At 40.0% G+C, this 25,433-nt stretch overlaps 3 protein-coding genes across 6 annotated transcripts; 1 reads left to right on the top strand and 2 right to left on the bottom strand.

The window, feature by feature from the left end:
• Positions 1-17: 17 nt before the first annotated feature.
• Positions 18-3,206, top strand: mapda (N6-Methyl-AMP deaminase). The gene is made up of 10 exons (XM_004069558.5): positions 18-176; positions 324-454; positions 1,392-1,452; positions 1,536-1,623; positions 1,700-1,781; positions 1,850-1,976; positions 2,276-2,356; positions 2,442-2,580; positions 2,656-2,756; positions 2,859-3,206. The coding sequence occupies exons 1-10, from the start codon at positions 135-137 to the stop codon at positions 3,048-3,050; spliced, it is 1,044 nt and encodes a 347-aa protein (XP_004069606.1). The 5' UTR covers positions 18-134; the 3' UTR covers positions 3,051-3,206.
• Positions 3,172-10,958, bottom strand: nat10 (N-acetyltransferase 10). 2 transcript variants are annotated; one of them, XM_004069557.5, is made up of 29 exons: positions 10,806-10,958; positions 10,454-10,577; positions 10,283-10,374; positions 10,021-10,192; positions 9,750-9,872; positions 9,613-9,674; positions 9,407-9,521; positions 8,608-8,715; positions 8,325-8,458; positions 8,145-8,238; positions 7,979-8,077; positions 7,769-7,905; positions 7,503-7,627; positions 7,275-7,425; positions 7,104-7,200; positions 6,887-7,003; positions 6,718-6,819; positions 6,533-6,607; positions 5,835-5,951; positions 5,623-5,756; positions 5,496-5,544; positions 5,309-5,405; positions 5,111-5,218; positions 4,867-5,039; positions 4,676-4,795; positions 4,476-4,574; positions 3,705-3,778; positions 3,536-3,616; positions 3,172-3,445 (listed from the first exon to the last, which is right to left on the bottom strand). In XM_004069557.5, the coding sequence occupies exons 2-29, from the start codon at positions 10,565-10,567 to the stop codon at positions 3,301-3,303; spliced, it is 3,114 nt and encodes a 1,037-aa protein (XP_004069605.1). In that variant the 5' UTR covers positions 10,568-10,577; positions 10,806-10,958; the 3' UTR covers positions 3,172-3,300. The 2 variants fall into 2 exon arrangements, with proteins under 2 accessions (XP_004069605.1, XP_011474281.1); XM_011475979.3 differs by having other exon boundaries at positions 10,708-10,854.
• A 966-nt stretch (positions 10,959-11,924) lies between these two features.
• caprin1b (cell cycle associated protein 1b) lies at positions 11,925-23,745 on the bottom strand. Of its 3 annotated transcripts, none has more exons than XM_023955706.2 (18): positions 23,594-23,745; positions 22,431-22,595; positions 22,248-22,310; positions 22,067-22,153; positions 21,041-21,279; positions 20,859-20,941; positions 19,500-19,691; positions 19,349-19,401; positions 18,640-18,723; positions 17,118-17,294; positions 16,935-17,043; positions 16,797-16,858; positions 16,622-16,714; positions 16,393-16,539; positions 15,908-16,061; positions 13,193-13,369; positions 12,557-12,663; positions 11,925-12,453 (listed from the first exon to the last, which is right to left on the bottom strand). In XM_023955706.2, exons 2-18 carry the CDS (start codon positions 22,593-22,595, stop codon positions 12,367-12,369), a joined length of 2,079 nt encoding a protein of 692 aa, XP_023811474.1. In that variant the 5' UTR covers positions 23,594-23,745; the 3' UTR covers positions 11,925-12,366. The 3 variants fall into 3 exon arrangements, with proteins under 3 accessions (XP_023811474.1, XP_023811473.1, XP_020559589.1); XM_023955705.2 differs by having other exon boundaries at positions 13,193-13,372; positions 23,594-23,743; XM_020703930.2 differs by lacking the exon at positions 23,594-23,745 and having other exon boundaries at positions 13,193-13,372; positions 22,248-22,312; positions 22,432-22,498.
• Between the last annotated feature and the right edge of the window lie 1,688 nt (positions 23,746-25,433).

Raw genomic sequence — 25,433 nt, 5'->3', positions numbered from 1 at the left:
TGCGGAACCTTTCCGGTGGAGGAGCGTGGGACTCCTTTCGTTGTTGCACCAGCTGGTGTTACAGGAAAATAAGGACTGAACACATCGACAGATAGAAGGGAATCCATCCAAGGCTGCGTTAAAACCAACCTGAGATGGACGACGAATGTGTCTTTTATCGGGAGCTACCCAAGGTGGTATGTAGTGGGCACACAGGGGGGATAAATGCTTAAAAGAGTGTGGCGAATGTTAAGTAATTTTTGAATTAATATTCAACTGTAACCTGTTACCTTTCGCGTAAGGTGGAAACTTGCTAACGTCAGCCTTTTCTTTTCTGTCAACAGGAGCTTCACGCGCACCTCAACGGCTCTGTCAGCTTCCAGACCATGGAGAAGCTGATGAACCGCAAACCTCACCTCAACATCGAGCACAGCATGACGGCGATCGGGAAAGGCCAGCGCAGGACGCTAGATGAGTGTGTCTGCGCTTCTCTCACCACTCATTGATATATATAAATAAATAAAAAATCACATCTCACTATGTAAAATAAATCCTATAAGTTATAAACAAAACATGTGTATCATAAAACCTACTTTTAAAAGGAAAAAGTTGGACCATATTATTATTTTATTATTATTATTTTTAGTAGTGCTTTAAAAAAATCTTTTTATTTGTACCTTTTCGAAAACATATACATAAATGATGCATGTAAAAACAAACAGACAAATACATGAATGAAACAGTGCTAGTAATGTTAATGAGTTGTGTAAAACCAACAATAATTAAATGGGGGGGGGGGGGGTATAAACATTTGAAAGAAATTGATGTATTATTTTTGCGATGTCTTATGTTTCTAGATAGAAATGAAATTTTCTGTCATTTGATTGTTTATTTTACAAACAAACAATAGTTCATTTAAAGTTTTTTTTCAAGTAAAAAGAGAATCTCAGAGTTAATGTTTGTGAAATTTGTGAGAATAAAGTCAGAATTTGATGTTGCCGTTAAAATACAAAGAACAAATTTTTTATTTAGTTTGGGGAAAAAATCTATTAAAAAAGAGATTCCTAGAAATGTGGATTGCTTTTAATGTGGAACATTTTTTTCTAAAACATTATTTTAATAAAAACCTTTTTTTTAAATTACAAAAAAAATCTTATCAAGAAAAATCACATTTAAAAGCAAATTTGCTCCAAAATGAAACTATTTTAAATGTAAAGTTTCATGTCATATTTATCATCTTTTAGATTATTGTACCAATTTACTGCAGCAAAAGTAACTTGACTTTGTTTTCATAAAACTTAAAATTTTTACATTTTCTTCATTAATCAATTTCCAATTTCTTAATAGCCTATTTACCTACAACAGAGTAACTAGTAAGCATGCATTCAGTAATCTGTGCTTTCATTTTCTAGATGTTTTGAGGTTTTTAAAGTCATTCATAAGTTGGTGGATACAGAGGAGGATATCCTAATGGTGAGGATGGACTCCGTTAAACGTCTTTTACCTTCAATCTGTTTCCCTTTGGTGTCATGAGCAGACATGTCTTCATCGTTCAGGTTTCTAAAGATGTAATCAGGGAGTTTGCAGAGGATGGTGTCAAATATTTAGAACTCAGGAGTACACCAAGGGAAGAACAGAGGACAGGTGAGAAAGTCAACATGAAACCAGTTTTAAGAAAGTAATTCCATGTTCTCATGAAGTTGACATCCTTTCTTCCCAGGTTTAACAAAAACGAATTATATTGATACCATCATCAAAGCTATTCAGCAATGCAAAAGCGAGGGGCTAGACATCGATGTCAGGTACGTTTACTTCATGAACAGCTGAGTGACAGGAAACTCCACAGCGCTAAGTGCCTTTTATCTGCAAGGCTTCTAGTGGCAATCGATCGTAGGAATGGGATGGAGGTTGCCATGGAGACTGTGAAGCTAGCTGAAGAATTTATGTTGTCATCCGATGGTTTGGTTGTAGGAATCGACCTCAGTGGAGATCCAACGGTAATATGGTTTTATGAAATGTTTTATGTTTGTATTAAAACCTTCTAGTTACAATAATTAATAATAGAACTTTGGGGACAATAACTATTTTAAAAGTTAGATCATTTTTATTTTAAAGGGGAAAAAAGAATAAATTCTTCTGGGCCCAAAATAAACCAGGTTTCATGAGATTGTTTCATCCACGTACGCCTGCATTTACCTTTCAAACAGCCATCATAGCATTGACTTCACATAAAAGTAATTTAGTCAGATTTGAAGTTCAAGCATAATATGATGATACTAATAGTTTTATTTTTAAGGTGGGCCATGGAAAATACTTTCTTCCTGCATTGGAGAGAGCCAAAAACGGTGGACTGAAGCTGTCGCTGCACCTCTCAGAAGTATGACCGTGCGCATTCTAATGCAGAGTGTCACTTAAACCAAAGAACACAGTCAATCTCTGCGTTACATCAAATACGGTTGCAGGTTCAGTCCCAGCTGGAGGAGTCAGAATTGCTATTGAATCTGCCCCCTGACAGGATCGGCCACGGAACTTTCCTCCATCCTGAAATGGGGGGCTCTCAAAGCCTCGTTGATAAAGTGGTAAAAAACGGCATTCCGCTTGGTAAGAACACTGAGATTAACGGGGAAAACTAGTGTGCACAATACAACGCTGATGCTTAGCCTCTTTGTTTCTTAGAGCTCTGTCTGACCTCAAATATTAAAGGGCAAACTGTGCCAATGTTCTCCCTGCATCATTTCAAATATTGGTACCAATTAGGACATCCAACTGTCATTTGTGTAAGTTTTTGTTTCCAGACTTTTTCTTTTTTAACAGTGAAAAGGTATCAGTTTTGTTTAATACAGTAATTGTCTAAATCCACTTTTGATTTCCTTTTCCAGACGGATGATAAAGGAGTCTTCTGTACAGACTTGTCTCAGGAATATCAGCTGGTGGCCTCCACCTTTGGACTGAGCCAGAAGGAGATGTGGAAGCTCTCCCAGCAGGCCATAGACTGCATCTTTGCAGAAGAAGCTGTGAAACAGCAGCTCAAAAAGAAGTGGCAGGATCTGCATCCCCAGGTATTCAAGTGACCTCCGATAGCTGGGCCTTAAAAGTCATCATATACCTCAGGTTGTGTTTGAAAACAAAAGAGAATGTTGGTACATTTTTCAAATCCTTTATAAATAGATATGAAAAAATATGTAAGAAATGTTGAGTAGAAATAAAGGCAAGCATTTATTGTGTGACACTGTGGTGTGTTCTGTTAGATTCCAAATCCATAACTCACACTAACTAGTTCTGACATTTAAAAGGAAAAAAAAATTTTTTTTTCTTGTACTGTTATGCTCTCTTTCCAAATTTTCCTTGTTTGATTTTGCTCTTCTTGAACTTTCCATGTTTCATTTCCTTCTTTTGGGTTTTTCCTTGCTCTGGGACTCCATTGCTTCCAGTTGAGTTTCCTCCTTCCCATTTTCTCTTCTTGTCACTGTAAAATAACAATTTTTAGCCCAGTTCAACAACAAAACAACACAAACCGTGAACAACCCTAAAACTGTGTGTTGAGATGATGCTGCACCTTTTGATGCTGACCATAGCTGTACCCCCTGCCTTCTTCAGCACCTGGTCCCACTCCTCATCATTCCCTCGGATTCTGTATCTGAAATCAGACACAAAATCAAATACAGTCATACCAGATTGGAAAAAAATCTGGTTCAAACTCAAAACTTTAACAAGCTTATACTCACTCTTCCAGGTCCAGGTCTTTCACTTTCTCCAGAGCCTCCTTTTGCTTCTCCTCAAACTCCTTTGCAGCTTCATTCTGGTCGGTGGAGAAAGAGTAAACACTAAGGCCTTAGCATGCTGCTCTCTAAATCCAACCTTTTTTTCTAAAATAAAAATCTCTCCAAAACCAAAAATAACTGAATTGCATTAAAAAATAAGTAAAAATGTTCTTTTTTAGCTCACCAACTTAAAACAAACCATTAATAAAAGGAGAAAATGTAATCTAAACAAGCAGGCAAATCTTTACTTTCAGATTCCCCATAAAGACCTACTCCCAAGGGGGTTTTGGTGTTGACATGTTCTTGTGGCATTTTTGCCATGATGGAGGACGTGTGTGTGTGTATATGTGCGTGTAAAAAGACGAGGTTAAAACTGCATTTCTGAGTATTTCTTTCAAATTGTTGTGATTTAGGAGCAGAAAAAAATGTTGTTGCATAATCATACGGTAATTAAAAGACCCCTGGAAACACTTTTACTATAGATAAAAATATCAGAGTGGGACATTAAATTGTGTTCTGCCTCTCAACATGACAAAATGTACTTTTCTGTTAGAATCAACATTTTTTTATCCTTGTGGCAAAAAAAAACAAGAATTTTTCAAACGATGTTTATGTAAACATCTAAAAATGTGTTCACACATTTTCCATCTTCATTTTGCTCCTGAGACACAAAATCTTTTGACATTTTTTTAATATTATAAAAAAAAGACATATTTGAAGACTGTGATCACATACCAGATCTTCACTGAGGCTTCTGACAGTTGGCTCCATGCTGACAGTTTTGGTGGCAACCATCTGTTGTTCAATTGCTTTCTCTTGGATGCTGTTAAACACCTAAAAATGCAGAATAAAAAAAGAGAAAAGTATGATTTAAATGATCCACTATTAAATGTATACATCTTTGAAAATAAAAACAAATACTCATGGTAACTGACATGCACAAACTTTCTGATGATGCGGTTGAAGAGGCCCATAAGCTGCGAGCTCGGGAGTTCAATTTCCTTTTCTAGTTGCTCCACAGTCTTGTGCTGCAGTCCAATTCCAAGCAGTAATGCCTACAGGGAAAACAATCCCATAAATTCTGGAGCTAAACTCTTCAGGGATACGGAGTTTGAGAGAAACGTACACACTGAGCCGCAGACAGGGAGACATCACCCAGCTGTTTGAGGAAAAACATGCGAGCCAGAGCTGGGATCAGGTCCATGATGAGGTGGTAGTCCACCATGCTCCTGGAGTACAACTCCAGACGTTTGAGATCATAGGGGGTGAAAGTGGATTCCAGCTCTGAGATGCTGAGAGCTGTAGATAATCAGAGATCAATCAGAACAGATGTGGGAATATAGAATAGCTACAAAACCCCCAAAACATACCAGTGACCTCCTCTTTGGACTTCTTATTTTGCAAAATGCTGAGCGCTAAGCTTGGATGGAAGCTGCTAAACCGATAAGAGAGTAGAGACAGGAAGCGGCGGCGGAAATCTGTGACCACAACAAACAAAATATTATAAGGAGAAAGCTGTAGGACCACACGCAAACAGGAGCTTTAGGAGGTCAAGAGGTCAGCTTCACCTTTCCAGAAGGCAGACAACCACTGGCCCTGCTCCGGGGCCTCCTCTGTATTCAGCTCTTTCAGCATCACACAGGAGTGTTCTCCTGTCAGGTCATTCTAGAAACAACCAAACACGTTAAAAAAAAAAAGGGTTTAAAGGCAACAAAAACATGAAGCTAACACGTTAGCTAAAGTAACAGCACTCACAGGTGTTTGCCGTAAATAGACTGGAGTATAGCCCCCTTTTTTCCAGAATCTGGAAAGGTGACAAAAACATTTAATAGATCTGATACTGCTGGATGATTCCAGCTTTACTTGTCTATCTGCATCTCACCTGAGCAGCTGTGTTGTGAGGCCATATGAAACTCCTAGGTAGTCCAGCCTCTCTGCTCTCCTCTCGGTGAGCTTCAGCAGCAGAGGAGGCAGCTCTTTTCGAGGAGTGACCACTTCCTCCAGGAGACTAACAGCCTGTGAGAGTCAAACAGAGGTTCAGTCAGACGTAGCCGACCTAAATCCTAAAGGTGTGCCCATCAAATGCAGTCTCACCTCACTGCTGACGGGGACGATTTCGGTGTTTGTGGAGGCCGTGCCTTCCTCCATGGTGGGAAATTTGCCCTCATAGTACATCTGCAGCAGCTGGAGAGCTCGAGAGCCGTAACCCATCTGAAGAAGGGTCACACTTCAAGTCACACAAGCTGATGACTGATATCAATTTTGAATAACTTTATTGAAATGCAACCATCCCAATGATAGTTGGATTTGCTCCAAAAGAAGTTTAAGACCCTCTCCAATGAAAATGGTGTTTTTTTTTAACATGTTCTTGTGGCACTTTGCTCATGATGGTCATTGTTGACTTCCAAATGGAGGTACATTTAAAAGACAAAACCACAACCAGGTTAGTTTGCCAACAAATTACAAGTTGGCTGTCAGTCCTGGTGCTCTCCAGTGTAAAATGATTCAACTTTACAGTAAATATTACAACTAGAGTTAAACCAAAATCTGCATTATTTTAATACACCTTCTCTGTAAGTGGTGCACAAAAGGGAGGAGTGGTCTTTTAATTGATGTGTTCAAATGGCTTAATACAAAAAAGTCTGGAAACAAGTGGATCACAGTTTGTTTTTTTTAAGTCATTTTTAAAGCAAGTCCAGTTGACATAAATGGTTCAAATTTCCTCCTGCTCCTCGGAAAATAAAAACACTTTGAATGAGGCGATTTTAGACTTCATAAACTGAAATTCTCACCCCTTGATAGTCTGGATTGACAGCTATTCGCACCACTCTGCCTCCAGACAGACAGCCGAAGTCTGGATCTTGAAACTGAAGGGAATACAAGAGGACATTAATTGACTTCCATCTTACACCAGCAGCTGCAGAAAAACTACAGCCATGGAGGCGGTATTGAAAATCTTAGCGCCGAGTGTGCACACCTGCTCTGACACCGTCCAGGGAATAAGGTCGCCCGACGCCTTCTTCCCTCTGGACAGACTGTTGAGGATGGTCTGCCTTGAAATTTCCCCCTCTAGACAAACCTGAGAAGAAGATTTTTTTATGCCATTTGCCAGGCTGGGATCCTAAAGGTTATATTTTGCGAATTACCTGCACCACGGCGAGGACTTCCGGAAGAGAGTTCTGAGTGGCAGGAACAGGCGGCAAGAGGCAGAAGAGGTGATGAGCTGGAGCGTCGGACAGCATCTGAAGGTCGTTTGGGGAATTCTGAAGCCACGCAGAACCGTTAGTCAGCACAAAAACTGGGAACAACATTTAGAATGGACCTAAGGTTTGGTTTCTGTGTGGACCAGAGCAACTATGTCACCTTGTAGTGCGAGGACACATAGAGAGCCATCAGCCTCTGCAGGAACGCCTCAGATGCTTTGTGGTAGCAGAACAGCGTGTCTCTGTTTACATAATATCTGCAAGGAGGATGTTGAAGGAGAAAATACATCCATTTTTACGGTTTGCTGAGTGAAATACAAATGAAGGATACAAGTCGCATGTCTGTGGAAGTGGGCAGCCAGAAATGAGTCTGGGAATGTTGAGGCAGTCAAGACAGAGCAGCTCGTTCAGCCACTTCTCCACCGGGTCTGCCGGAGCGTACCGGATGGACTCGTGCAGGGAAACCTCGTGGAGGCTGCGCGCTGCAGGGCAGCAAGACGGGGTCAGGTGTTGGACTTGAAGTAGGACCCACGCGACCCTGAAAGTGTGACAGCCCTACCTGCAGCCAGCCTGGCGGTGCTGGTGGTCCGATTCTCTGCTGACAGGCTCTGCTGGCTGTCTGCACTCTGCTGCCGCAGTTGCTGGAGTAACTTGAGAGACAGAGAGCGGCCTGTGCCCTCGTACCTGCACAGACCAAGAACAACCCATCACACCTGCAGGTGATCTGACCCACAAAGCTCCGGCACTCAAACAAACATTGAAGGTAATTGTTGGATAACTTTTGTAGGTTTTTAATATAAAATTGTTCTGACAAATCTGACAGACCCATTGATGGTGGAGGCCATGAAAACTAGATAAGGCCCCAGCAGCTTCTTCACCAGAGGGAGAGGGATAGCCGCAGCCTCGTCAATGACCAGCAGCTCAGCCTGACCCAGCTTCACCGCATCCCCGGGGTGGATGTACTGTTGGTCACAGAGATCACACGTGAGGAGATCCGTTCTTTTCAGACGAGACACTTGTTCTGTTCTCATCTACCTGAATGGTCTGCCGATGCTCCTTGAAGATGTTCACCCGCACCACTGCTTTGTTGAACTCTGGGTTCAGAGACTGGATGATCTCATAGTCCAGATGCTCCTGCAAATGAGAAGAACATCAGGTGAGAGTCACTGTCCACCGACAGAGAGAAGATCTTAGCACCTACCTGATACTGCAGAGCATCAAAACCTTTGAAGATGAATTCAAACATGGTGTGGAGGTTGTCTGGGCTCGGAGAAGTCACGAAGATGTTGGAGTAGCTGAATAAGAAGAGATGTTTGTACAAAACAATTTTAAATGTGAATCTAGAGTTCTTTACGTGGGGCTAAACAAAAACCTCATGTACCCAAAGGCCACAGCTCCAGCGACAGACAGCCCCATCGCAGCAGACTTCCCTCGACCTCGAGCGGCAGTCAGAGCCACGGTGCTCCTCAGGGTTTTCTCGGACACAGCTTCGATAAACTTCAGCACCGCCTTTGCCTACGGGATGACGCGCTTCTTAAAAATTACAATTCAAACCTTCTTAAGCTCAATCCCATTCAAGTTTAACTTCCTACTGAAACCCCTCTGTATGTTCAGATCTCTGCCATCAAGATTATCACCACCCATGCTGTTAGAGGTGACCTGACCTGATCCATAGTCCTGCAGCAGTCCACTAGAACCCCGACAGGCTGAGTGTCCTGAAGAGACTCCTTCAGATCTTTCAGCTCTTGCTCTCGAGGAGACAAACCGTCCTCCTGGAGAAGAGAAGGTGATGGCTTGTCAACACCTAAAGACCTTGGTAAAACAAACACTCCAAAAGATAAACTTAAAGACCCACTCCAAAGAAAATGTTGAAATTGTTTAGTAGCATTTTTCTCACGATGCAGGATATATATGTAAACAAAATTATACATTTTTGAGTATTTCTTTATACAAATTGTTGTGAATCAGAAGCAGATAAAAAAAAATGCCGTTGGACAAAGAGTGCATTTGTGAAATATAACACAATGAGCGGCGCACAAGCTCCCTGCTAGTCTGATGCCCCCACTTGTAAACAAATAGATTCCTGTTATTAATAATTAATGTAAGTAAAGTTCAAAGTTTACATGGTGAGCAGAAAAGGAAGTCTCCCTCTTGAACATCACTTATGAGTGCTCTAGAGAAACAGCAGACTCCAAAAATCGTAGATCTATAGGGAATTTTTCAGAATTCCCCTGAATTTAAAGAATACAAAAGCAGAATCCTAAAGCATCATTAAGCATAAACCCTTTTTTTAAAAAATAACAAAGCGGTTTACTCAACGTCAAGTCATTTCAAACATAAATGAAGTTGAAAAAACGGAGTAAAACAAGCAAAAAATATATACATTTGGTTTTTCCTCATGTATTATTACAACCTCCTCTTAATTAACTAACGGTATATTAGTTTCCATGACAACATTTGTACCTGGGTCTTTGGGGGAACTGGCTTGATGTTTGTCATGTGGCTGGAGACTGGAAGGATGTTAAGCTGGTCGTCAATAACAACACAGTTTTTACAGGAGGAAAGTGAAAGTATAAATCTGAAAAACACAAATTAAAAGACACTATGAATATTTTTTTCTGCAACTAAGAAAAAACTCAAAAAAGGGTAAACAGAAAAAAGAACCCAACCTCTCGTTGAACCTGCCCACCACGTCTTGGTGAGCCTCAGTTCTGTATCGGGCGTGCACGTCCTACAAAGAAAAACAGGAACTAAGATAATCCGAAAACCAACCAGACGACGAAGGTGAACGAAGATCACAGCTTACCATGGTCATGGTGTAAAGCTGCTTGAGAGATTTCATGGTTCGGAGCAGAATGACGATGATCCCACCTCCTTCCACCGTTTCGATTGTTCTTGCCAAGAGATTGGGAGTGAGAGCTTCAAAGTCCTGAGTAGTAGAAAAAAATGTGTGAAAAGACTACTTTATTTTCCAAAGACTTTGGTTTCGAGCAAACACCATGAAGAAGAGAATCTTTGGTTCACATTGGCCTAAACAAAGACCAGCTCTATTCGCGAAAACCATAGAGATTTCTCACCTGCAGGACACACATGCCAAAAGTGTTTCCCAGGATCTTGTGCGTCTCGTTGTAGTAACAGTAGCGGATGTTGGTGGCAGCAATGAAGAGCTCAAACGGGTCATCTTGATTCAAATTCAGGGTGCCAGTTTTAATCTTCTTCTGCAGCTGTCTCATGCGCTTCTTCCGATTGCTGTTCACATTCATTGGGACACATCAACAGCTGCCCTCCTTTCCCCCTGCAGACACTGCAACCACCTGTCTGGATGGAGTCTCTACTTACCTGCTAAAGCCCAAATCTTTTTTATAGCACCAAAGCACCGAGGGTCGAGCTCTGACAGCAGTTTTAGACAGCATGTGATGCAGGATCACGACCTGGATCAGAGGAAAACGATGACTAAATATGGAGGAAGCTGCTGAATCAGACTGCTAACTAGAGGAATTGATGATTGACCTGATCTTTGCCGCGATCTCCCACAACCACAAACATGGTTCTGTGCTTTAAAGCGACCCCGTTCTCTATCTGGACCCGGATCCGATTGTCCACCTTCTTGCGGACTGTCGCCATTGTCGCAGCGCTGCAAAGAAAAAGCATTAACGCTGACTACTAACTAAGACATACAGGAGGCCAGCTAGCAATTCCAGGTAATCTGTCAGCAAACGAGAACAACAAAACCGGATTGAGAAAACAAACTATTGTCCGTTTACCTTCTGTTAAAGTTTCTTTTGTTGGTCGGAATTTAAAATTACAGAAAAACTCAACAACAAATCAAGCAATAAAAAAAACACGCTGTTGATACACTCACGTGGAGACAACAGTTCATGAAGGACCCGTGGATGACGTCAAAACTGCGCGACAACCTCTCTCTCTTTTTTCTTTTAAATTAACAAAACAGAAACAAAAAAGGTGATAGACGGAAACAATAATAACAAAGAAAAAGTCTTTCCTAGGACATGCAAACTGTTTGCAGAAGTTTTAGGGAGCTCGTTTTAACCATCTGAGCAATTATCTAAACACGAATTAGCAAAAGCTGCGAAATTCCTCGAGGAAGTTTCTTAGGTTTCCAGATAATGAACAAAAAAAATCTATTTTATTCCCACTAAAGTGCAGTTTATTTTTAAAGAAAACATCACCATTCACTTAAAAAAATGCCATATCTTCGTATACAATTTGTTTTAAAAATTGTTGAAATGCAAATTTCAAGTAAACTACTATAACAAAATAAAAAATAAATGTTGAGCACAGGACAGAACCACAGCTTTTGAGGTTATATTGGGTAGAATACTGATACTGGAGGAATTTTTAAGTTATTGGACACATTTAATTTGTAAAAATGTAGTTCTTAAATATCACAGATATGCAAGTTGTTTTTTTTGCTGGTAATTCACTTTTCTTCTTAAAATCTAACCTTTTGTAAAAGCTTCTGGCACAGAGTGTACTGCAAAAGTGGAAGTTTCTAAGAGAATCTTTTTAGCTCCTTTTAAAAGCAATAATAATTATGTAAAGATTGTCAACAAAATAAAATTGAAAATGCTTAAAATGTTAAAGGATAGCATTCCAACTCACCCTGCGAACAACTTGTCCAAATTACTGATTACTTTTCAGCAAGGTGTATTAAAGGCTTAGACATATAGTTTCATCAACTAACAACTTTTTCCAACATTTTCCAACCTAATTTATAATTTTATTTAACTTTTACAGTATTTCAGTTCACCTGTCAGTCTCAGATATGTCAAGTAAAGCTTAGATATCCTACACTTGCCACTTTCTGCATTAAAGTTATCCTGAACCACATAAATGTTAAATGTAAACAAATGCAGAACTATCATAACAGCAGACTCAGCTTCACAATAAGAAATACAAACAAACATTTATCCTGGTTCATTGCATCTTTGAAGAACAAAATGTGATTAAAGAGCAAGAGTATGCAACACAACTTTATTGAAACTCTTGAAGCAACATCAATTTACAAACGAGGAAATGAGAGTTCTTGGAAAAAAAGTGATTCGACTTTTTAACCAAAATGACAAAACTGAGATACGGGAACAGCTCCCATCATTTGGACCAGCAGTAGCAGGTGAAATAAAATCATTCATAAAATCCGTCAGGGTTTTCAGGGACTCTAAACCACGTGGCTTTTGTAAAATCAAATACCAGATCTACAATCGGCCATGTGTTTTAAAGTCTGCATGTTTTTTCCCAAATATCAAAGAAGACATTCCTTTGATTTATAAAAGAAAAGGGGGAAATGCCACTGATGATGTACGATAAAAAAACACCAAAAGTGAGCCAGGGTCGATGCATTTCTTGAATTTTAGTTTTCAGTGTGGTGCAAATTATTCAGTCAGTCATTGAGGAAGGCCATCTCAGGATCTCATAGCTTGAGTGCTGCCTCTTGACATTCCTCTGGGTCCCTGGCCGGTCCCTCGCTTATAGTTCTGTTGGTAACCGTCCTAAAAAAAGCAACAAAAGGGGAAAAACATTTTAGAAACAGAGTGGATCCGCTTTGAAAAACTAAACACAACTTTAACCACAAACAGTTAACGTTTTTCACACCCTCTGATAATTTCCGTTTGAGTAATCTCGCGGTGTGCTGAACTGAGTCTGTCCGTATCCAGAGTTTGGACTGTTGTTAAAAGGGGGGCGATAACCGTCATAACCACCTGCAGAACACAACAGAAAAAAAACAAAAACTTTTACACAGATTCTGAGCCCAACACTTGATCACTTCTGTTGATCATGCTTCGTACCTTAGGAACAGGTTTTTTGTAATTAAAAGAAAAAGTTTGCTTCCTTAAATCATAAAGATGCTCACTGTTGGTTCATGTTTGGAGTCTGTGATAATCAGCTTTTTAAGCCAACAGTTGTAGTGTGATTTCTTCTTTCTAGATAAAGCAGTCATTTACAATTGGAGCCAGATCATTCCTGGCATTGTCATCTGTTAAAATGACTTGTAATGAATTGAAGTTAAAGGAAACTAAAGATTCCAGACCCTGACATACTGAACCAGATTAAGGGATGTTTTTTCATCATTGCCCTAGCAAGTTTGTACACCAGGCAGTTGAACGATTAGTGTTAAAGAACTTGTAAAAGTTGCATTTTAAATGGGAGACTTGACCCTTTTAGCAGAGTAAAATAAGTCTTTTTCTAGTGAAGTAGAGCGTGTTCGGAAGCAATTAAATTTGAGCTCACCCCTAAATCCATTGGAAGAGCCTCTGTAGCCGTTGATCAGACCCCTGGCGTTGCGTGGTCCACCTCGCGGCATGCCTCTGCTGTTGTAGAAGGACTGAGTCTGCCGTCCAAAGCCTGGACCCTGCTGCACCGGCTGCTGATGACCTGCAGACGGATCTTGGGAATGAAAGGCACCAACTGCTGAGGGAAAAACAGCACCACAAACACACCATCATTATTTTGGACCATCTCAAAGTATTGCTCCAATAAAATTACCTAAAAAAAGGAAAAACACAAATGGGTCATTTACAGTGCAAGTTCAACGCAGCTGCAGTTTATGGAAGCTTATTGTATTAGATTAAAATGAAACAAGAAAAAAAACCAGAGTGGTGATGTGGTGAGGCGAACATTAACACAGCAGATCATCTCTGTGAAACGGCTTTTCAGATGAGTTTAAAGCCCAACCTGTTTGAAGATATTTCCTTTTGCAGTTCTTAAATAAAAATGAGCACCGAACAAAACAAAAAAAGGAAACAATTAGCAACATAAACCCACAAAATTAAAACGAAGAAAACTTTTTTTTATTATTAAATACAATTCTCCAAACAGTTTTCTGGGTAGACAAAAAAAAAAAGGGCTTGCAGTTATTTTTTTAGGTATCTTTGTGGATTAATTCATTCGCTAGAAAGAATCTTCTTTCTCTTTCGGCTTTTCCCATCAGGGGTCGCCACAGGGAATCATCGTCCTCCACCTCACTCTATCATGAACATCTTCTACCCTAACGTTAGCCAACTTCATGTCCTCTGTTAAGACATCCATGTATCTCCTCTTTGGCCGTCCTCTTGCCCTCCTGCCAGGCAGCTCCATCTCCAACATCCTTCTACCAATATATCCACTATCCCTCCTCTGAACATGTCCAAACCATCCCAGTCTGGCTTCTCTGACTTTGTCGCTAACACAGGCAACATGAGCCGTCCCTCTGATGTACTCGTTCCTTATCCTGTCTAACCTGGTCACTCCTAAGGAGAACCTCAACATCTTCATCTCCGCTACCTCCATCTCAGCCTCTTGTCTCTGTCTCACTGCTACCGTCTCTAACCCATAGAGCAGAGCTGGTCTCACCACTGTCTTGTACACCTTTCCTTTGAGTCTTGCTGGCACTCTTCTGTCACACAACACTCCTGACACTTTCCTCCAACCGCTCCAACCTGCCTGCACTCGCCTCTTCACCTCTTTTCCACACTCCCCATCACACTGAACTGTTGACCCCAAGTACTTAAACTCCTGCACCTTCTTCACCTCAGCCCCCTGTAACCTAACGCTTCTACCTTGATCCCTCTCGTTCAGACACATGCATTCTGTCTTACTACGACTGACCTTCATACCTCTTCTTTCCAGAGCAAACCTCCACCTCTCTAGCTGTTCCTCCACCTGCTCTCTACTCTCACTGCAAATTACAATGTCATCCGCAAACATCATTGTCCAGGGAGATTCCTGTCTTACCTCGTCTGTCAGCCTGTCCATCAGCATAGCAAACAAAAAAGGACTTAAAGCTGATCCTTGGTGTAGTCCCACCTCCACCTTGAACTCCTCTGTCTGACCTACAGCACATCTCACCACCGTCATACTTCTCTCATACATGTCCTGAACTACTCTGACATACTTCTCTGCCACTCCAGACGACCTCATACAGTACCACAGCTCCTCCCTCGGCACCCTGTCATACGCCTTCTCTAAATCTACGAACACACAATGCAGCTCCTTCGCTAGAAAGAATGTGGTTTTTAAAAACAGGTAGTTACAAATGTGGTTATTCTAAACATAAAATTTTTTTAATTTTTAAAGGTTATTCAAACTCTTGAAAAGTTGGGATGTTATAACCAAGTAACTCAGCATCGCATAAGCATTACAGTAGTCACATTTACCAATCTAAATGTTTAAATTAAAACTATTTAAAGATGTTGTAGATTCTTTAAGAGCTTGAAAGACGTGTTGGTGTGTGACTGACAGAAGTTATTAAAAAACAGGCTTTTTATGTATTCAGTTATGTTTACACCACACTAATGCAAACAGCAGTGTATTCTGTGCAACCATTGCTTTCTTTTGGACATTTTACACAAAATGGTAAAAGAAAAATCCACAAAGAAATCTGTAAATAAATAAAAACAAAACTATAAGTAAGCAAAATCTGGTTCATTCATTGAAGTGTGAGGAATTTGCTAAAGTGGGAGTAAAGTTACTCTTGCATTTTGGAGTGATTAAAAAGAAAAAGAAGGCAATAAAAAGTAACTAAAAATAGTGCCTCTCTTTTTTGTGTATCCACACAAACACAAACATTAGCAGTAAAGAGCTGAGGATGATCCTTAGCTTCAAACCAGCACATTTTCTTTAGTCCCACAGAAACCGGAGTCAGGACTGGTCACTGCTGGGAAATGCTGTCAATAATTTAGACCCAAACTATTCCGAGTTCAAACCCAGTTCAAGTGAACCATAAACACATCAGTGATGACCTGCATTTGTGCGTTTCTCCCACTACAACCCATTTCTGATAAGCAGTGGATGAGCAGCTCAGCTTCAATGTCAAAGTGAAATCAAGTCAATTGAAAGTTTGATTAATGTTACTGCCAGTTCCAGAAATAATGCAGCCAGCTTCATTACCCAGAAAGCACTGCACAGCAAATAGTGCTGATCTAAATGGTGGGACATTTATATTCTGGTCTGTGAAGGTCTGCTCACCGGACTGAAGTTGTTCTGACGGCATCTCTGCCGGCTCTGCCGGATGCTGCGGCTGACTGCTGAAGGCCTGGTTGTAACTGTTCTGGTACTGGTTAGCGTGGTTCAGAGCTTCTGCCTCATTGGCTGGTGGGACCGGAGCATTGAGGTTGAACACCTGAGGAACGGAAAAGCCTCCATGAAGATGAAACCTTAGAGCTGCTTCACTTCAGACCCACAGAATCAACCATTCCTGTTGTGTACATCATTTCATCATGACAGGATTAACATCTCAGTCTTTGGCTTAACTTTAACTTCAGCGATTCCGTTAGTGAGAAAAAGATAAATTAAAGTGGATGCAAAAATAAAATGAATTTCAAATCAAGCCGTCAAGTTCCCCTTGACAACAGATGTGTGTTGGAGCAGAAAACTGCAGCCTCAAAGGTCAGCCTCTGCGTTTCTGATCAGACTTCTTCTGAGCAGCAGGAAGTGAGCGCCATGAGTCTTACGGTTTGCATCGACTGGAATGGAGCCGCATTCACATTGATGCCGCTGCTGTGGGGAGGCTTGGAAACAGCCGGGAATCCCTGCGCCTGGGAGGCAGGGGCGAGAGCCGTGGAGGGGGGGGGCTGCTCTGTCGACAACGACATGGAAGTCTGTTGAAGGAACACATGTTTACTTTCTTTGTTCACTTTCACTCAGGATTATTATTTTTTATCAGTTTCCAGTCAGGTTTACCTGGATGGGGTCGATGACCTCAGGTGAGAGTCGAGGCTCTTGGGCGTGTGAGCTCTGATACATGGGTGGGGGGGTTGGAGAGACGATGGGCACCTGGGAATAGAGAAGAGAATACTTTAACTCGGAAATCTGAGTAATATTTCAAAGAATATACTGATCAGATAAAACCACTCACTTGCGTGGGTTCAGGTTGTACAGGAACAGAGTTTGATTGTGATAGCCGGGATTCAGGATGAACTGAAACGGTGGAACTTCTATCAGCCTATCGGAAATCTAAAGAAGCTGTTTTTAATCATAATCAGCTACAACTTACCTGGAGGACAAACCATCTGTGGAGCTTCCATGTTCTGAGCGGGCTTCATAGGCTGCGCTGACACAATAGCCGGGTCAATGGGCTGTCCATCATACTCCAACATGGAGTCCTGAGAGGAAAAGCGTTCAGGACAGCAGAACGCAAAGTCGAGCCAACTTTTGTTTCCCAAGAGTTCCACCTCACCTGCATGAAGTTGTAAGGTCCTTGCATTTGTGCCATGAGGTCCTGCACGACCTGCTTCCGGACCATGGGGTCACTGGGTGGAACGGGAGACGATAAGTCTATGGGGTGGGTTTCAAGAGAGCCGGGGGGGACTGCAGGCTGTAAGGGCGGCTGCTGCTGCTGCAAAGCACCAACAACCTGAGAGGAGAAGAAAACCAGAGAGCAGTTCTTTACACTCACCAGTAGATTCATTACAAAACAGGATTTTTAGGAATTGTGGTTAAAGAAAAATTTTCATGTTTTTAATTTTGAAGAGTAACGTAATTTTCAGACTGCAAGGCGCATCAAACTAAACAGATGAGTCAAACTTTATTCAACTCATTTACAAACAGTTGAGGCCAACATCACTCCACAACAGTACTACAGTACCCATAATGCTCCAATAATCCATCAAGCAGCGTGGTTTGATAGTTCACTAAAGTTAACCTGAAACACTTTCACATACTTTTGTGCGCCATGTACCACAGTAAATCAATTTGAAGTTAGTAAGCACAACCAGAGGTCACAAGTGTGCCTTATTGTCTGAAAAATGGGGGGGTTACTTAATTAGCTCTGTGTTTAAACATTTCTTGCCAAGTTGCACTACAAACAGTACAAACTGTTTATTTTTTTATTTCTTCACTGCAGACACCACAATATCTACTACTACATTTACTGCATTGAGATACAGTAATCCCCCGCCCATTCGCGGGTGGCCGCAGATGACGTGACGTCACAAGCGTGAGGCGCAGAACAGCGCTCATTCCGCGAATTTTGAAAAACGATTTACTCTATACTTTACTGTAAAGTATTGTTTACGCGTTTAAGATGCCATCCAAACGCCCTGCATCATCTCCAGCGTCTGGAAATGAACCCAAACGGCAGAAAAAGGTTCTGACTCTGCAGAGGCTCTGGCTCCGGGAGTTTTAAAACAGCGTCAATTATTCGCAGATTTTCGTTATTCGCGGGGGGGGGGGACCTAAACCCCGCGAATACGGGGGGATTACTGTAATCCAATGTGACACAGTGCGCCTTATTTTGAAAGGAAGTCATGTAAACCTCAGTCGTTTGTTATAAACCATTTCATATTTAGAAGAAAAAGGGCTATTGTATGTTTTTTATTTATTTATGGTTTCTCTAAAAACAATAGTTCATTCACATTTATCAAAATAGTAACCGTAATATAAATTCAAAGGAGTTTCTTATTGTTCTATAGACTTTCTGGCTTTTTGAGAGAAATTTACCCAGGATGGCTCTAAGTGTTGAAAGTTGCAGACCTCTGACATCAACCATATTTCTTTAATTGGGAGTGATATATTTCAACTTAGGCTCTAAATTTGCAGAATACTATAGCACATCTCTGCTGCTTTTGTGTGTTTATGTCTCTATAAAACAAAAAGGTGTGTAACCATGGGCATGTCTATCCATTTCCTCCTACATGGAAGCCTATTACACAACATTGTGGAAGGAGTTGTTTCATATAGAACGATGAAATGATGTGTACCTCTGTTTCCCTGGTCCATTCACCCCCCTGCTCCTTTTCACTTCCACTGTAAGCCCCGTCTATAATGAACTGTCTGTTTACAAACTGAAAGACAGAAAGTGGAGCTCAGATGCTTTAGATGGAAACTGCAGAGTACGCAAGGTATAAACAGTCATCACAGTCACACGACACACAGATAGATGCCTTTGATTAACACATGATAAACACAATTCTACATTAAACAGTAAAACTTTTTAACTGGCACCTCAACAAAAGTGGCAGCTTTTGGCCTTGAGGGGTGTTGTCTGGATTCTAGACTTTTCTGTTCTAATTGGTTGGATCCACCTGATGCAGTCAATCAATCAAAGACACAGAGCTGCAGCCTTTGGGTATTCAGGCTCATCTTTAGTTTTATTAAAATGATCTATTTCTACTTTCCCTTTAATCACAACAGGATGCAGCAGAAAAGATCTTTGAGTGTTTTAATCAATACTAGGAAATGAATCAATTTTGACCTTCATATTTTAAGCTTTGGATGGGTTTATCTCAGCTTGGATTGCTCCAAAAATCGACAGAGCTTTGTAGTATTTGTTGTGTTAGTTTAGAGGATCTTAAATAAACAGTAGGTTTATGGAACTGGAGTCAGAGATTTTGTCCCATCCACGCTTAACACCAACAATAACGGAGCAAATGACCGGTGACCTGCAGTACCCCACAGAAATGCTCCTACCTCTGCCGTTTCCACTTCGAGGGGCTCTGTAAACTCCTCAATGACTTCAGCTTCTGTAAAGTCAGAAGAGTCTTTGAATTGATCCTCAATTGCTTTCCTACGACTCACATTCAAAACATTAAACGAAGCACAGTTTAAAAAAAAAGAAGACCTTCAACGACGATCTGTTCTTCTGCTTCTGAAACCTCAGTTCCAGTCACTGCGGTTGTGTTTGTGACTGGCTCTTCCTCCAACACCTCCTCTTCCTCCTCCTCTTCCTCACACAGTCCATTTTGGTGGGATGGTATTCTGTCAAAATAGCCGCTCAGCAGAACCTGGTCCAAGGTCTCCTTTAGTGCTTTGTCTGAGGAGACATTTTGAACATTTTAATTAAATCTTGAGAGGCCAAACTCAGACTGATTTCAGCATTAAGAGGTTACAAATTAAGAAACTGGACACTGCATTCAATCACAAATTTTCAGCAAAAAAGATCGACTGGGCTGTAATGAGTATCGGAATACTCAGATATTCGCAATCCGTTCCCAAAAATATGAAGTCCTTTTCTGATCCATCTACCTGAACTGCAGTCAACTGAACTTTGAGGATGTAAAAACATTTTTCAGATTTGTTGTTTAATGAGCCAAAGAAACAATTATGTTTTTGTTTCATTTACTGTAGAAGTTAACCAGGAAGTTGTCAGAAAAACCTTTGTTGAAAGTAGCAAATATATATTTCTGTCATATTTAGATTAAATTGCAAGAATCGTGGTGAATGCTCTTGAGTCGTTTCAGATTGCCTCCTATGTACCGATCCACAGCCCTAGTTTGCCATAGCATGACTCAGTCATTTTGTTTTGATCCAGCTTCAACAGATCTCCAGTCCAAGGCTTCATAAAGGAGCCCCCGAATGAGGCAAAGAGGTCAGCTGGTGTCACAATGAGGAACTGGGTCAACGGCTTCCTGGTTTGGGTTCACAGATCTGGCCAAAGGAACCAAAGGTGACAGCACCTCTGGCAGGCCGCCACTTTGCTGAGTCAGGATTAGCCTGCAGCTCTCAGCCACCCCCCCAGCCATGAGCAAAATGCAGCAATGCGAAGCAGCCTGAGGACAGATCGCTGAGAACGCACTATGCCAATGTCCCAAACCCCGATTATTCACATCACAGCACCTCACACATGCTACATTAGCAGAATACAAAGCACATACTACATTAACATATTAAAACCAGCTAATGGCTACAGCAGTTTGACAGAAAGCCATTGTTTGGAGCCTTCAACAACCTTGCCTTAAAACCACTTTTAAGTTTGAGATTAATTATTTTCAGCTCCTTTCTGTCAGACTATGGTGTCAGAAAATGCATGCAGAGCATGGATTCTGATGGACAGCCATAACATACACTTGAAATGGCTGTTTGGCACTAAAATGAGCGTGGAAATGTTTCATACTTATTTTGTTATGGACAGCTTTTAAATGGTTAATAAAAGACACAAACATGTTAGAAGTCATCTAAACACAACAGAAACCCAACTTACACGTTGTTCCAACGACAGCTTTGTCCTTTCCTTCCAGTAGGTCCCAGAGGTGCACAGATGCATCGTCATACTGGTCAGTCAACCTGCAAGAGGCAAGATCAACGGTTAGGATATGCAACAAAACAGATTCATCACCGTTTAGTGGGAAAAAAGCAAGCAAACAAAAACAAAATCCAACGAACCTCACGTTTTGATCACGTTCTGGTCCCACCAACTTGTAGAACTCATCAAAAGCTGCCAAGTCTTCGTCCGTCAGCAGAGTTGAGCCGCAGACTCCCTGTTTCAGGTCCTGCCGCACAGCGCTGTCGCCCAGCCGGTCCAAGATAAACTGCACTTCTAGAACCGTCTTGAGTCTCCTCTGCTCCGCCTCCTCTCGCACCAGCTGCTCCCGCCGCGCAGACTTCTTCACCACCTTCTGGATCTGACCGTCAAGCACACAAGCCACTTAAAGTTAGATTGGTAAAGGTCCAGATGGCTGCATCTGCCCGACTTTTTCAAGTGAAGCATAACAATAAACGGATGCCTCAGCAGTTTGATTAAAACCAAAACTTGGTCATTTTTCTATTAATTTTCCAGATGACATTTCAATATGTCAATGAAAATATCAAACAGTTACGACCTGTTCACCATATTGTCAGGCTAAATGACAGTCAATTCAATTACGTAGAAGGATTGCTTTTTAAATCGGATTTTAGGCAAAAACCTCCCTGTTACCAATAATCTAAGAGCTGCCCATAAATCCCATCAACTTCTTCAAGATAGACGAACCATAATTGGAGTTTGCCGTAAAAATGAACTTGAATCTTGCAGTTATACTGCTTTGTGCTCAACTAGTTTTGATAAATACAGTTACAATATTAATTTATAATCTCAAGCAAAAACTAAACCTTAAATGTTAATTGGTTGGTACCAACACATTTAAAAAAACAACAACAAATCTGCTATAAATTATTAACTATTTGTCCCCAAAACAACAATTTTGGACACGATTTTAATTTTAAATGAATGGCCTGATGCATCTTTTTCCACAAAGTATTGTATGGATCACATTAATGCGTATAAAGTTCAGACAGGGATCAACACTTGAAGGTGTCGGAATGCACTCGGCTGTCACTGAACTAAACTACTGAAAAGTTTGGCTCATTTCAATATTAACAATTTTTTAATGACCAAATTGAGTTTTGTATTCTGATCTTTGTCGTCCTTACATCTTGTCCCAGAGTAATAAAAGTCTTCTGCAACTCTCGGGCAAATTCCAAGTTGTTCATTACTTCCTGGTATTTAGAGAGGGCCTCCTAAAACAGATGAAGATTAAAGGTCAAGAATTAAATTTGTGCGAAATATTTAAAAGATTTTATTGAGGAAAATCTGTGACTTCAACAAACCCACCAGCTGGTCCTGGTTCAGACCTTCTCCTTTATTCTTCTTGACACTGTAATCATCTAATTTGCTCTAAAATAAAAGAAAAATAAATTAAATGAATATTCAGATATTACAAAGGCACTCTTATTAAACTATTGGACTTTTTGTCCGGTGAGGGTACCCACCAGCCATTTAAAGAAAAAGGCTCACCTTTTTTTTCTCCATGTTGCGGACTTTTTTGTCAATAATGCACAGCACCTGCTTCAAGACTTCTGACTGTCCACCCTGTGCAAAACTGCCCATTAAGCCTGGAGCGGATCCCACCTCTGGGCTGGCAGATTGCACTGGGGTATTTGCATTTGTTGCAGAGGGCATCTAGAAGTAAAAAAAAAAAAAAAAAAAAAAGAAATCTCAATTATAAAGTCAGGTGTTATTTGTACATAAAGACACGCCAGAAAAGAAATAATAGACAATGCAAACCACAATCTGCACAAGAGCAATAAAAAGTGCAATAAGATTAAAGTATTTCTAAACACTACTTTGGATTCTGTTCTATTGGATTTTTTTTCTCACAAAAGTTCTGCACCAACTTTCCATTGCCTCCATTCAGGGAAAAAAAAAGTTCAACACATTTTAAGTATCAGTTTCACTTTTGCAGAATCTTCAGGGCACCTTTGCCTTTTTACCTCTGCGTCCTGAAACAATCCTCAACTATTATTTAGTCAATGTATCTATAAGATTTATTAATGTAAATGTTCAATGATCCTGGATTTTTTTTTTCTTGGCATAGCTCAAAGACGTGTCACGCTACTAAACTAGTTTAAAGAGATTTTCTACCAGACTAACAAATTTTTAAGATCGCATGATGTTGTTTTGTGACAGAGATTGGTGTGAACAAGTACATTAACAACAGATGCGTTAGCTGATTAAAACCGACTGCAACACTGCCAGGAAGAACAGATCTAACTGTATTTTCAAGAAAATCTGGATTTTCATCCAGCGTGACACAAGTTTTCTATTCATAAATTATTTCTGTTATCATTGGTAATCGGAAGGCCCCGAAACTACTGCACGACTACCTAACCGACAAACTTTAGCACCAACTGTGACTAAGCTCATACATTGGATTTCATTCGTACATTAATTTAAATTTGATGATTTTATGTTCTTGTTTGATTGTTTCTGTTATTAGTTCACCGGGGTGTGAACCGGTGTTTCTCGCAGTTCTGAGGTAGGGCCATGGCCGAACTAGTTAACACCCACCACTGACTTAGCATTTTCGCGCACTGCTAGCTGCAGGTCTGATAACGCGTGCGAACTTAGAGCAAAGCAGGAGCCCTTTTTCGCGGCCCCCCAAGCCTTTATTCACCCACCTTGCAGTTATATAAATCCACAGGGGAGCTTGATGGAGAACTGTATAAAAAGGCCAAGTTGTAATTTTTGTTGTGTTGCTTTATTTTCTCTTTAACTCTGGTGTGGGATCCGCCCCGCCGGCCTCACCGACAACTGAGACGGCTCGAAAGACGGAGAAATTCTTTATAAAGGCTATGGTCCTATTTTAGCTGTCTAAGTTCTGCCTAAACATTTTAACAAAAATAATTCTCTAAAAATTAGATATTTCAGCTATTTATGAAATAAACTTTCAAATGAATATACAAAAAAATTAACCCTAAATTATAAAAATAAAATAGGAAGCAAATACGTGTTTTAGGCTAACGTTTATTATCAGGCATAATTTTGAATAGCCTTTTAAAAAGACCCTCTCAACAACATACAAATAAAAAATGCAAATTTTCTTCATCTTCTATTTTCCCCCCCTGTCTTAATCAAACAAATTGAAATCTATCTCATTAACATCTCCAAAAGCCTTAACCAGAAAACTGTATGTTTGTTGTTATGTTGTTATGTATGAATGTTGTAGAAACCTGAATGTTTTTATGTAAAATGCATGTAATATGTATGCTCCCCTGGCATATCTGAAGATTATTTTGCAAAATTGTGTTTTGTATTGTACTTACGTTTTGTACAATAAAGTTAAAAAAAATACAAATAATACTTCAAAAGAACAGACACAAAATCAGCTTGTTTATATTACATGCAATTAAACTTACTAAAACAGACACTACTTTAAAGAACAATTTTTTTAAGGAAGAAACAGAGTAGGCCTACAAAATTTTATTTTGAAATGTGAGTCAGTATTAATCAAATAATTATGATTAATACTGTTGAGCAAAAAGACCATCCTGTGTGTGACAAAAAGGATTTGTTGTGAGGGTAAGGGAGACGTTTCAAGTTTGACTGTGAAACAAATCAGTTACACTTAATGCAATGTCGAAGTCAAAAAGTTTCACAAATTTGTGAGTGTGAGTTAGGTATGTGATGAAACTGAAGCTAGAAATCTGCAAACATAAATTAATTAAACATCTAGAAAGGACTTTAATCTTGGACAAACTGACCCGCTACCTTAGTGTAGTCATTGCATTGGTTTTATGCCTAATAAATTCTTAGTTTTTAAAACATAAAAGCTAACTTTACTGGTTAATGTTTAAAAAATAATCACATTCACCTTTCAGTCAGTGAAATATCCTTGCAATTGTCTTTTTTGCTTCTGGAAATGACATATTTTCCTTTAAAATATTTTTTAATTTTTACTGGTCCCCCAAATGGCCTCTGATCCCTCTGCCTCTCTACGTGTTCATAGTAATAGTCTTTTCTCCCTATTAGTTATTAAATTAAGAAACAAAAACTGTTTGTCTTTTTCTATAATAATTAATATATAGGGGATGCTAATATTTTTTAACAATAACAATAATCTAGCAAAGGAAATTAAACAATTTATTGGCTTGTGTATTTAGTAGATTATGTGTTTTTTTTCACTGAAATTTTTTGAGGTTGATGTTTAAACCTTCTTTTGAAGAATTGCTGGTTTTCATATTATATTAGCTACTATAGTATATCTTGCAGCCAACCAACATCCATATGTGAGAGTTTAATTTCTATAATGAATCTTGGTATTTTCCTTCTTCTTTCTTGTGCAGAGACTGAGGGTCATCTTCCTATCAAAACATTTCTGCAGTCAGAAGTTGTTGTTTTTTTTCTGCAGTCAGAAGTGCAAGTCCTACTTTTTTTTACAAGTGTTTGATTCCTACCACTAGATGGCGGTAAAACGTCAGAATACTACAAACAAACAAAAACTTGACAAAAATCTATTAG

This window comes from Oryzias latipes, chromosome 6 (genome assembly GCF_053564925.1).
Source record: "Oryzias latipes strain Hd-rR chromosome 6, Olatipes_Hd-rR_3.1".
Lineage (NCBI taxonomy): Eukaryota > Metazoa > Chordata > Actinopteri > Beloniformes > Adrianichthyidae > Oryzias > Oryzias latipes.
This window is presented reverse-complemented; position numbering and strand designations above follow the sequence as displayed.

What these genes read in the sequence shown, in the direction of transcription:
- mapda (XM_004069558.5), top strand. Translation starts at nt 135, where the DNA reads ATGGACGACGAATGTGTCTTTTATCGGGAGCTACCCAAGGTG. An exon ending in AAGGGAAGAACAGAGGACAG is followed by an intron (nt 1,624 to 1,699) that starts GTGAGAAAGTCA and finishes CTTTCTTCCCAG; the next exon opens with GTTTAACAAAAACGAATTAT. An exon ending in AAAAAACGGCATTCCGCTTG is followed by an intron (nt 2,581 to 2,655) that starts GTAAGAACACTG and finishes TTTGTTTCTTAG; the next exon opens with AGCTCTGTCTGACCTCAAAT.
- nat10 (XM_004069557.5), bottom strand. Translation starts at nt 10,567, where the DNA reads ATGGCGACAGTCCGCAAGAAGGTGGACAATCGGATCCGGGTCCAGATA. An exon ending in ATGTGTCCTCGCACTACAAG is followed by an intron (nt 7,004 to 7,103) that starts GTGACATAGTTG and finishes GCGTGGCTTCAG; the next exon opens with AATTCCCCAAACGACCTTCA. An exon ending in CCCTGTCTGCGGCTCAGTGT is followed by an intron (nt 4,796 to 4,866) that starts GTACGTTTCTCT and finishes TTTTCCCTGTAG; the next exon opens with GCATTACTGCTTGGAATTGG.
- caprin1b (XM_023955705.2), bottom strand. Translation starts at nt 22,595, where the DNA reads ATGCCCTCTGCAACAAATGCAAATACCCCAGTGCAATCTGCCAGCCCA. An exon ending in TCGAAGTGGAAACGGCAGAG is followed by an intron (nt 18,724 to 19,348) that starts GTAGGAGCATTT and finishes TCTGTCTTTCAG; the next exon opens with TTTGTAAACAGACAGTTCAT. An exon ending in CAAACGGAAATTATCAGAGG is followed by an intron (nt 12,454 to 12,556) that starts GTGTGAAAAACG and finishes TGCTTTTTTTAG; the next exon opens with GACGGTTACCAACAGAACTA.